This window comes from Phycodurus eques, chromosome 3 (assembly GCF_024500275.1).
Source record: "Phycodurus eques isolate BA_2022a chromosome 3, UOR_Pequ_1.1, whole genome shotgun sequence".
Classification (NCBI taxonomy): domain Eukaryota; kingdom Metazoa; phylum Chordata; class Actinopteri; order Syngnathiformes; family Syngnathidae; genus Phycodurus; species Phycodurus eques.
Genome location: NC_084527.1, coordinates 22,969,289 through 22,981,921, shown reverse-complemented (window position 1 = coordinate 22,981,921; position 12,633 = coordinate 22,969,289). Strand labels below are relative to the sequence as shown.

The following is a 12,633-nucleotide window of genomic DNA, read 5'->3' as shown; positions in this document are numbered from 1 at the left end:
GCTAATAGTGCAGGGAAATAATTGCCTCGATAATGTAGCAGGCGTGTCTAGCATGAGTAGACCCACAAAAAAGTGTCCAAAATCACACAGGTAGTCTGACATTTTGGTTTGAAGCAGCCATTTTAGAGTTATGCTGGCCTTTTCCCGGCCGTCATGAAAAACAAACTCTTTCTAGACGGATTTTGAAATTTCAGTCCCTGAAGCCATTTTCCTTGAGCAACATGAAATTCGCTAAATGTGTCTACCATGAGTAGACACAACAACAAAAAAAGCTTCAAGAAGCCATGCCTTGAAAAGACACACGATGTCTGCCATTTTGGTTCGAAGTGGCCTTTTTACATCAACCTGGCAATTTCCAGGGGTCCTTTGACTTGTTTGGGAATTCAGTCCCCAAAGACAGTATCACTTATAAACATGAAATTTGGTAGACATGTCTATCATTTATAGACCCACAAAAAGCCTCAGGAAGCCAAGCCTGAAAAGACACAGATGTCCACCATTTCTGTTAGAAATGGGCATTTTACATTAACCTTGGTCATTTAGTGGACCTACAAAGAAAATTCTATTCCCAAAGCTCTTCTCACTTTCGAAAATGAAATTTGGTGGGCATGTCGAGCATGAGTAGATCCACAAAAAAGTCTCAAGAAGCCAGGCCCAAAAAGGACGTCTGCCACTGGTTTGAAGCACTCATTTCAGAGCCTGCTACCCAATTTGAACCTTTGTATACTAGAAAGATAGGCTAAATGACAAAGTTTTTCATTTTTCTCATGGCATGTGGACAGAGCATGGCAGTGAAGTTTGATGACTCGCCTTCAAACACAAAACTCATACACTTCTCCGCATGTGGAATATTTCCACCTCCCCGGCAAATATTTATCAATCCGGGGCCACAAAGTGGGCCACAAGTTCACATTATGCCACGGCACAACGCCAGAGTCCCGCGGGAGCCGGGATCGTTTGCAAAGTTAATGCGACAGGACAGCGGTGCAAATGTTTTCACAGCGCAGAATGAAGCCAGGCACGCAGGTGCACTGTGGCCATGTGCTGTTTGTCAGTGTCCAAGTTTCATGCCGAGAGCAAGCGAGCTGCCTTCCTTCTTTTTTTCCACCCCCTCTCCGATAACTACAGGTGGCAAGAGCACCCCACTCGCTCAAACAACCACTTTTTCCAGTGAGTTTTATGGTTCTTTAACATATTCTTGTTTTAAAAGAACATGCCACCTCTCCTTAAAAATACTTATTTATTATTTATACTTACTTATACTTACTCAGGCGGCACGGTGGACGTCTGGTTAGAGCGTCTACCTCACAGTTCTGAGGACTGGGTTTCAATCCCCGGCCTCGCCTGTGTGGAGTTTGCATGTTCTCCCCGTGCCTGCATGGGTTTTCTCCTGGCACTCCGCTTTCCTCCCACATCCCAAAAACATGCACGGTAGGTTAATTGACAACTCTAAATTGCCCGTAGGTGTGAATGTGAGTGCGAATGTTGTTTGTTTGTATGTGCCCTGCGATTGGCTGGCGAACCAGTTCAGGGTGTACCCCGCCTCCTGCCCGATGATAGCTGGGATGGGCTCCACAGCACTCCCGCGACCCTTGTGAGGAGAAGCAGCTCAGAAAATGGATGGATGGATGGGTGGATGCTTACTCATACTGTTTATACACAATTATTGGTTGTTTTATCATCTCTAAGAAAAAGCCAAAAACAAAACTTTGTCATGCTCCTTTAAGGTGTTTTTTCTGCAAAAAAAAAACAATATTCAAGAAATTGTCAGACACATTGGCAATAGAAAGGAAAATTCGTTGATGGTTTTAGGAGTGACTTCCAACTATTTCTGATACGGAATGCCGCGATCGCAGTTAAAAATAACCCAACTATTGCAATACTGGTGCGATAATAACAGTTTTCATGATGTCAGAGCTTTTAGAGCTGGAAGTGGCCCGAAATTAGACGGAGTAAAGTACAGATACCAGAAAATTCTACTTCAGCACAGCATTACCCTGACTTACAAATGCCCCAACTGACAAGTTTTTGAATTATGAGCCATGACTTGGTCGATTTTTTGCTCTGTGTTCTGAGCCAAAACTTGAGTTATGAGTGAGCCTCAGATATGCCACCTCTTGAAAGAAGCAAAAAAACATGAGCAATTAAGGTACTCGCATTTGGGCAAAAAGAGCCACAATCGTCAATAGTTTTTTTTTCTTACAATCTCTTTTTATTATGTTCTGTTGTTTCTGCACAATAGTCCTATCTTTCTTTGTTGAAAACACCTAACAAAATAATTGTGGTGTTAGGGGGCTGAATTTTCTAAAATTAGAAGGACCCCTGGAAATGACAAAGATGACAGCGAAATGGCCACTTTAAACCAAAAGGACTGCCTTCATGTGTCTTTCCAGGCATGGCTTCTTGAGACTTTTTTTGTGGGGTTACTCATGATAGACATGTCCACCATATTTGATGTTCCTCCAAGAAACTGTCTTCAGGGCCTGAAGGATTTGAAAGACCCTTGGAAATGCCGAGATGACCCCAGAAAGGTCGTTTTAAACCAAAATGGCTGCCTTTTGTCATTTGTCATGTCATTTCTGTCATGGCTTCTTGAGACTTTTTTGTGCGTCTACTCATGTTTGACATGTCTACCAAATGCTATGTTCCTATGAGAAACTCGTGTTGGGGTTTGAATTTTCCAAAGTTTCAAAAGACCCTTGGAAATGGCTAAAGGCTTCTATATACCCGCGGGGGCGGCGACCGCGCTGACGTCACTGCGGCTATCCCGCACGCAGTTTGCCTTTATACTCGAGCGGAACCCACGCGCGCAGTTTTGAAAATGTCCTGCAGTTCTCCTCCAAGTCGGGGGTGTCGCTACGGCTGGTATTGGCTAGGACGCCGCAGGGTGGAGTTTTCTCTGCATTTTTGGCCATTTCCGGTAGCCGTTTTGACGTCTTCCTTTCCGGGACAAGGAACAAAGCAACAACAAATGGACCTAGATGACCAGATGATATGTTTAATTATGCTGCAAAATCGATGAAGAGGGCGGCGGCGTAGATGGTATGTAGAACCAAGGGGAACGCTGAGTACGTGATCACAGCATGTGACTAAAACGGACGAGAGGTGATCTCCGCGTCATTCTACGCGCAGAAACAATTTTTGGAGTGTGCGCGTCAAGTGATGCAGAGGGGCCGCGCGTGCCAAGAGAGAGGCCTTAAGATGACAGCGAAATAGTCTCTTTAAACCAAAATGGCTACCTTCCTGTGTCTTTTCAGGCATGGCTCCTACAGATTTTTTTGTGAGTCAACTCATCTTATACATATGTCCCAAATTTCATGGTCTTTTGTGAAACACCTAACAGAAAATGGTGTTGTTTTTTGGGTGGGCTAGAACGGATTAATGTAGTTTCAATTCATTTCAAAGGGGAAAATTAATTTGATTTCAAAAGTCAAGGTACCACTGTACAGTAACAAATCCTGGTGCCTTCCCACCACTGCTGACAAACCACAGATCCATGGAATCTCAAAGAGCTCGCTTTTCTTTGCTTGCTTGGCGGAATATCTAGCGAGAGACCAAAATACCCGGCGGGGCGATTGTTTGCTCAGAAGGAAATGGTTTTAGGTTTGACGCGACCACGTGGGCGTGACCCACCGCTCACTCGCTGGCTGGCCAGTGGGCAGCGAGCGCATAAACAGATGGTCAGAAAACACCAAAGAGACACTGATGATAGACACATACAAAGTCATTAAAGGCACACTTATGATTGACAGGCTGTTCACAATATGGCTGTGTCTTTGAAGTTACAATGCAAAAAAATAAGATGTTTCATAATTTTGTAAACAAATGACACCTTAGCACTGGATCTCTTTCGTGTCTGTTTCATGAAACAAATAAGTTTGTGGACAAAGTTCTCATTTGGTTTGAAAATGATTTGTTTTGAAAAAAGCTGAACAAATGACTAAAAGAAACACTGTGAGCAAAGGACTGACTTGGATCGGAAGCCGCTGGTCTCGAAAGAAACACTTTTTGTGAGTAAAGGAATTTGCTTTGGATCTGCTTCGATTAGTTCTGAAAGAATCACTTTTTGTGAGCAAAGAACTTTGATTTGCATTTTCTGTAACTAGTTTAGAAAGAAATGCTTTTTTAAACCCTTCCCGACCTTTTGTAAACAAATAACTTTGATTTGGATAAATCAGAACTGGTTTAGAAAGAAACACCTTTTGTAAACAAAGAACTTTGATTTGGATAAATCTGAACTGGTTTTGAAAGAAACACCTTTGTAAACAAAGAACTTTGATTTGGATAAGTCAGAACTGGTTTTGAAATAAACACTTTTTGTTTGCAAAGAACTTTGATTTAGATAAATCAGAACTGGTTTTGAAAGAAACACTGGTTTGTTAACGAATGACTTGCATTTGGACCTTACGTGACTGGTTTTGTGACTGGTTTTGAAAGCAACACTTTTGTCAACAAGGAACTTAAATTAGGTTCGTCCTTCATTGTTTTTTTTTCTAAATGCCTTTTTTAAACAAAGACATTTGATTCGGATTGTCAGCAACTGGTTTTGAAATAATTTTTTGTTAATCAACAAATGACTGTTTTTGATCTTCCATGATTGCTTTTGAAAGAAAAGCTTTTTGTGAACATTTGGATCTCGTGTGACTAGTATGATGCATTTCAGTCCATCTCGTCCGTGACGTTTGACAAGAAGGAGCAATGTGTAAAGATATAATCACTACGTTACCTTCTCACACCAGCCACTTACAATAGAATGCTGAGCATGTGGAGCAGCTTTTTGTAAACAAAGAACTTGGATTCAGAATCCTTTGCGACTGAATTTGTGCATTTGAGTCCCTTGTTTAGTCATATTTAGAGCTACTAAATATTTTGGTAAGTTTATACTACCTGTTGGCTTGAAAAGACTGTCAGTATGAAGTAGCTTTTTGTGGACTACGATTTGGATCTCGTGCGACCGGTGTGGTGCATTTACTGTATGTGCATCTCATCCATGAAATTTGAAAATAAGAAGCACTCAGTTAGCTGCTTACAACAGGACTCATAGCCAGTGTGTTGAGCAGCTTTTTGGAAACAAAGAAATCCATCCATCCATCCATTTTCTGAGCCGCTTCTCCTCACTAGGGTCGCGGGCGTGCTGGAGCCTATCCCAGCTGTCATCGGGCAGGAGGCGGGGTACACCCCGAACTGGTTGCCAGCCAATCGCAGGGCACATAGAAACAAACAACCATTCGCACTCATAGTCATGCCTACGGGCAATTTAGAGTCTCCAATTAAAGCATGTTTTTGGGATGTGGGAGGAAACCTGAGTGCCCGGAGAAAACCCACGCAGACACGGGGAGAACATGCAAACTCCACACAGGCGGGGCCGGGTTTGAACCCGGGTCCTCAGAACTGTGAGGCTGACGCTCTAACCAGTCGTCTACCGTGCCGCCGTAAGCAAAGAAGTTTTATTTAGATATGGGTGATTATTTGGATTCCATCTCGTCAGTGATGTTTGTCAAGAAGGAGCACCTAGTGAAGTCGTAAACCACCACATTAGCTTTACAAGCTAGCCACTTACAATAGACGTCTCAGCCAGTATGTGAAGCAGCTTTTTGTAAACAAAAAAACAAGCCGGTGTGGCTCTTGCTCTGTGTTCTTAGTGGCAGGAGGAGGAGGGACACTATTGCGAGTGCATGTGGTTTAGTGGAGTTGAGTGCAGCGAGTGGGCAGCAGATCCAGCAGCATCTGCTCCCTCTTAGTGGCAACCACACTGCCTGTTATTGTTCCCCACAGAGGAGGAGGGGTACATGGGAGAGATGGAAAGAGGACAGAACACAAGGTGAAGAAGAAGAAATGTTGACTAAACATTTCCCACAATTCCCCTCCGTCAGTACCAATCAAGTTAATCAAATCAACAGAACATTTGAGAAGCTTCCTCAGTCATCTCCACAATCAATTTGGGATGTTCAAATCACGGTCAGGGTTTGAAGACTGCACCAAATTAGGATCTAAAGCCATTGTAAAGGCCTCTGTATACTCTCGCGCCCGCATTGCATCACATGACCGACACATTGGGCCGCGCAGCCCCTATGCGTCACACGGCAAAAATTGTTGCTACGCGTAGAATGCCGCGGAGATCATCTCTCGTGATTGGTCCGGGTTTTCAACCAAGGTTACGGTTTAAAAGTTGGGTTTCAAACTGGGGTAGGGATTCAAATCAGAGTTTAAAGTTAGGGTTTCAAGCCAGGGTTAAAGCATGACATTCAGGCTTCAAGTCCAGGTTTGGGTTTCAAAGTAGGGTTTAAAGGCAGGGTTAGGATTGAAGTTAGTGTTTGAAATTAGGGGTTTAAGCAAAGGTTAGGGTTTCAAATTTGTGCTTTGACTACTTTCCACACTGTAAGTGTTGTAACTACCTGAGATAACATGTTTTACCATGTTGGACAAAAATCAGCAGGGTTCTTGCTTTGCCACAGCGACCTCATCCAAAATCAATAAGAGTTCTGGCTAGTAGCTAACTGCTAACTGTGTACGTTTGCATGTGTGTCGTCTGGCTGAACTCTTGAGCCGCTAACTGGCACTCGACCTCAGTGGGATTTTTAGCAGGTTAGCGAGATGTTGGCTTCGGGCTACTCGTTCCTGTGCGGAATGTGTCGGACGCTTTTTCGCTCAGCCTCCCAAAAAAAGAAAAACAAAAAGACAGAAAAAGATGTTTCGAGCGTTTCGACCTGCCAGGATTTTTTAGCTGACACGTGTGAGGTCAGCAGTTCATGTGTCCTGTGATTGGCCAACTGACACGAGCTTGAACTTGAGTCACTTGCAAGGTTTTAAACTAGGGTTCGGGTCTTCAATTAGGGTTTCAAGTAAGGATTTCAAGTCTGTGTTAGGGTTTCAAACGAATGTTTCAGACCTTTCGAACATGTAAACCTTAAAACGTGTTGTTGTTTTGCTCGACCTTTCAGTTACTATAATTGGACCAATCAGGTTTCAGCTTCCAGCTGCAGCTCAAACTATGAACCGATTTACGACCACCCTGACGGTCTTCTGTTCAGGAGAAAGATGGACAGCAAGATTCTCAATGTGGACCCCAAGGTAAGGGTCACCTTCCCCCTCATGTAAAAACACAGACCACAGCTAACGTTCTTAGCATGAGACTACAGACAAACGGCAAACTGTTCATGGTCTGCATGTCAAGTAATGGGCTCGATGCATGTAAATAACCTGCCTTGCAGAGACACAGGTCGATGTTTTCCGGTTTGGAAAAATTGCGTCTTCTACATGTCATGGAGAAATGACTCACACGTACATCATCGTCTTTGTCAGGCACATGCCCAGACATTTTGGGGGGCAAGTGCGAAAGCCAAAAAAAGGGGGCACCCATCAGCAAAATTATTCATACAATTCAGAAAGAAATAAGTCATATATGGATCATGTATTTTGTATTTATTTCTGTTAACACAATCAACACAGTCAATAATACAACAATTAATAAAGGTGAAGGGAATATGCAGTGGATATATAAAAAGTCCACACACCCCTGTTGAAATTGTAGCTTGTTGGGATGTACACAAATGAAAACAAGATAAATCTTTTTTCTTTTATTCCACTATTACCCTACAACCTGTAAAAATCAAATGCCAAAAAATACAATATATCAGAGGGCCCTCCGGTTTAAGCTGCCCTGAGACCCTGGGCAGGATAAGTGGTGTTGAGAATGGATGGATGGATGGATGGATGGATGGATTTACAATTTGCTTCAAACTATTGACTGGGATCAATGTCTTGTTTATTTTGGCCATAGAGTATTAATTGTATGTGTATTTTAGATTATGTTTCTGTCTTTCATTATTATCTGTTAAATGTCCTGAGCCCCCACCCTATAACCTTTTAAGTACAAACACCAATTCCAATGAAGAGAGGGTGTTGTGTTAATAAGAACAGAATAAAATGATTTCAAAATCCTTTTCAACCTATATTCAATTGATGTACTCCAAAGACAAGATATTTAATGTTCAAACTGATCAACTTAATTGTTTTTTGCAAATATTCATCCATCCTTCCATCCATTTTCAACATCGCTTATCCTGGTTAGGGTCACGAGGCGCTGGAGCCTATCCCAGCTGACTTCGGGCAAAAGGCGGACTACACCCCGAACTGGTCGCCAATCAGTCGCAGGGCACATATAGACACGGACAACCATTCGCACTCACATTCACACCGTCACTGAGTGGGAAATTAACCCACGCTGCCCGCACCACCGTCAGGCGAGTGTACCACTACACCATCAGCGGCCTGCAAATATTCACTCATTTTGAATTTGATGCCTGCAACACGTTACAAAAAAAGCTGGGAGCAACACTCAAGAAGCAATTTTTTTTAGGCTTTGAAGGTGGAATTCTTTTCCATTATTGCTTGATGTACAACTTCAGTTGCTCAACAGTCCGCGCGCTCTGTTGTCATATTTTGCACTTCATAATGAGCCACACATTTTACATTGGTGACAAGCAGCCCAGTCTAGTACTCGCACTCTTTTACTTCGAAGCCACGCTGTTGTAACAAATGCAAAATGTGGCTTGGCATTGTCTAATAAGCAGGGATGTCCCTGAAAAAGATTTGCTTGGATGGCAACACATGTTGCAAAAACCTTTATGTTCCTTTCAGCATTATGGTGCCTTTACATATATGCATGCCATGGGCAGTAACCCACCCCCATACCATCACACATGCTGGCTATTGAACTTTGCGTTGATAACAATTCGGATGTTCCTGTTCCTCTTTGACCCAGAGGACACAACGTCCTTGATTTCCCAAAAACATTTGAAATGTGGACTCATCAGACCACAGCACACTTTTCCACTTTGCGTCGGTCCATCTCAGATAAGCTCGGCCCAAGCTCGGGTGTTGTTGATATATGGCTTTCGCTTTGCATGGTAGAGTTTTGACTTGCATTTGTAGATGTAGTGACAAACTGTGTTAACTGACAATGGTTTTCTGAAGTGTTCTTTAGTCCACGTGACAAGATCCTTTACAAAATGATCCCGGTTTTTAATGCAGTGCCACCTGAGGGATTCAAGGTCACGGGTATTCATTGTTGATTTTCGGCCTTGCAACAATGGTGCAGATTTATCCAGATTTTCAGAAACATTTGATGATATGATGGACCGGAGATGATGAAATCCCTAAATTCCTTGCAACTGTGCATTGAGAAACGTTCTTAAACTGTGGTAGACTATTTGCTCACACAGTTGTTTCCAAAATGGTCCATCTCGCTCCATCCTTGCTTATGAACAACTGAGCCTTTCGGGGATGCTCCATTTATATGCAATCATGACACTCACCTGTTTCCAGTTAACCTGTTCACCTGTGGAATGTTCCAAAAAGCAATTGTTTAAGCATTCTTCAATTTTCCTAGTTTTTTGTTGGCCCTGTCCCAGCTTTTTGGGAAGGTGTTACAGGAGTCAAATTCAAAATGAGAGAATATTTGTAAAAGAAACAACAACGTTCATCGGTTTGAACATTAAATATCTTGTCTTTATAGTGTATTCAATTGAATACGGGTTGAAAGGGATTTGCAAATCACTGTATTCTGTTTTGATTTACGTTTTACAAAACAAAACTTCGTTGGAATTGGGGTTTGGTGCTTCTATAGGGTCTCTTTTCACATGTGTAGTATACCCTGGTGCTGAAGTGTGTGCAGCTGTATGTACTACTTGACGTGAAGTAAAATAAATAACGGCTTTTTTTATGGAGCATTCATTTATCGAGAGCTGCCAAATGTTACGGAACGTCCATATTGACTTGTTATGGGCGTAACACTAATTGTTCCAGATATTGGGAAAAGAAAAAGTCTATCCATCCATTTTCTGTACGGCTTATCCTCACTGGGGTCGCGTCGCAGGGTGTATCTAGCGTATGATATTACCGTCGCATCCACTTAGAACAGCTGCTTGGTGCACGCAATTTTATTACGCCGCGCCGGCTGCCAAGCCTCGGAGGTAAACGTTCTCTTTGCGTCCAGTATCAACGCATTGTTAGTCACTGATCATCGCCTCCATGGTACATGAATCTTTGTAATATATTATTTTTATGTGCTTATTTTGTAATTAACCAGATAATTCCCAGAAGGGGCGGCACGGTGGCCGACTGGTTAGAGCGTCAGCCTCACAGTTCTGAGGACCCGGGTTCAAACCCGGCCCCGCCTGTGTGGAGTTTGCATGTTCTCCCCGTGCCTGCGTGGGTTTTCTCCGGGCACTCCGGTTTCCTCCCACATCCCAAAAACATGCATGAATTGGAGACTCTAAATTGCCCGTAGGCATGACTGTGAGTGCGAATGGTTGTTTGCTTCTTTGTGCCCTGCGATTGGCTGGCAACCAGTTCAGGGTGTACCCCGCCTCCTGCCCGATGACAGCTGGGATAGGCTCTGGATGGATGGATTCCCAGAAGGGTAAATACACTCACTGGCCACTTCATTAGGTACACCTGGTCAAACTAATCTCATATCAAGAAGTCTATCTTTGTATCTTTGTCATCACCAGGCAGCTCCATGTGAAGCATTAGTGTGACTGCATACTGTTACTATACAAAGTCATAATTCCTGCATGTGTGTTGCAGTGCGATCCCGGCGAGGACTTGAGAAGGAGCGTGGTGCAGTCGGGCCTTTACGCGCATGTTGTCATCCTGGACCACGACATGACAAGCGTCTGAGATGTACACACACATACACACACCCTGTAATTTGATGGGGGGAACAAAGGAAAAGGTCCACCCGGGGAGGCAGACATATCACACATGCCATCTGGGCGGAGGCACAGCAACATTCCATTTTTAACTTTGTTATCATCTTAATCATCAACAGTGTTACTTCCACAATGTAAGATGTTATAATCGGCCTGACTTGCCTTTCATCATTTTGCCCTTTTTAGCTCAATTAATCTATTTTGGTCACAATCTGACCCTGTGGAGTTGAGTTGTGTGTTTTTTAGCGAGTCATCAAAGTTCTCCCGTGATGCTGCGCTCACACGCAAGGATGGAAAATGGTTTTTTTTCAGACAATTTAGTGTCATCTGTCTAGAATACATGGTTAAAATTTAGTGGCAATCAGATAAAATCTTTGAAAAATGTTTGTCCTTGAAGGACCCCTGGAATGGATACTTCAAACAAAAAAGGCAGAAAATCCTGTTTCTTTTTGGCAATATGTTTTGAGATTTTTTTGTGGTCTCCTGCTAGACGTGTCTACTAAATTTCATGTTGCTAAGTTAAAATGGCTTTGGGGGCTGAATTTTCAACAACAACAAAAAACATTCAAAGGACCACAGAAAATGGCAAAATTGACCCGGAAATGGCCAATACCAAGAAAAACAGTAGACTTCCAGTATGTTTTCTGGCATGGCTTCTTTGGACTTTTTGGTGGGTCTCCTCGTGGTAGACATGTCTACTAAATGTCATACTGCTGGGTTAAAATGGCTTTGGAGGCTGAATTTTTAAATAATTCGAAGGACCATTGAGAATGGCCAAATTGGCCCCAAAATGACCGCTTCAAACCAAAATGGAAAACTTGCTGTGTGTTTTCAATCATGTCTTCTTGAGACTTTTTTTGTGGGTTTGCTCATGATACACATCTTTAGCAAATTTCATCCATCCATCCATTTTCTTTACCGCTTATCCTCACTAGGGTCGCGGGCTGCTGGAGCCTATCCCAGCTTTCTTCGGGCGGGAGGCGAGGGAAACACCCTGACCCGGTCGCCAGCCAATCGCAGGGCACATATAAACAAACAAGCGAAACATTCACACCTACGGGCAATTTAGAGTTGTCAATCTACCTACCACACATGATTTTTTGGGATGTGGGAGGAAACCGGAGTGCCCAGAGAAAACCCACCCAGACATGGGAAGAACATGCAAACTCCACACAGGCGAGGCCGGGATTTGAACCCCAGTCGCCAGAATTGTGAGGTAGATGTGCGAACCAGTCGACTAGCAAATTTCATGTTCCTGTAATTTTGTGACTTTGGGGTCTGAATTTTCAAACGATCCAAACCTGAAAATGGCCAAATTGACACTATAATGGCCCCTTCAAAGCAAAATGGCTGACTTCCTGTGTCTAGGGTTCTTAATATTCCAAAAGGAATCAAACATACTGAGGGGGTGATAGCTTATATGATGTAAAATCATGCTAGGAGGGTCAACGTCAAAATTGAGTGGTTATTGTGGATTCTAATCATAAAAATAAGCACACAAGTTAACTTACCCTCGTTGTTGGTGACATCATGTACACAGCACCTGACGACAGCGGGACGGTAGGAGGACGCCCAGGTAGTTAGACAGTCGGCACTGCCTCATTCACTAGTCTCAAGTTACCCATGAAGCCATATTGTCTCTGGTGAAAATTTACAAAACTATCTGTCATAAAATGCGCACTGCCGAGTCTGAGGGTGGCGACGTTCAGCTCACCATCTGCTTGTGTCTTTAAAGTCAATCCATCGCTTTTTTTTTTATTTCCTCATTTTTTGGGAGCTTGAAAAAAAGTCACTGAGCTCCTCGGTAAATTGAGGCATCCCGCGAAGACGCATTTTGGGCTTGTAGCCATCGTTTGCTTGCTAACTGCACACTGGAGTGGTAAATGGGCCTTTTTATGGAGGCTAAGCACAGCTACGT

General features: G+C 43.1%; 1 protein-coding gene across 1 annotated transcript in view; it reads left to right on the top strand.

Annotated features, from left to right (window-relative positions):
* The window catches only part of cfap299 (cilia and flagella associated protein 299), a 78,787-nt gene extending 67,688 nt beyond the window's left edge, over positions 1-11,099 (top strand). The window contains exons 5-6 of the mRNA XM_061672733.1: positions 6,942-7,071; positions 10,591-11,099. Coding sequence (XP_061528717.1) covers positions 6,942-7,071; positions 10,591-10,683 — 223 coding nt within the window. The 3' untranslated portion in view covers positions 10,684-11,099. The remainder of the gene's footprint in view (positions 1-6,941; positions 7,072-10,590) is intronic.
* Positions 11,100-12,633: the final 1,534 nt, after the last annotated feature.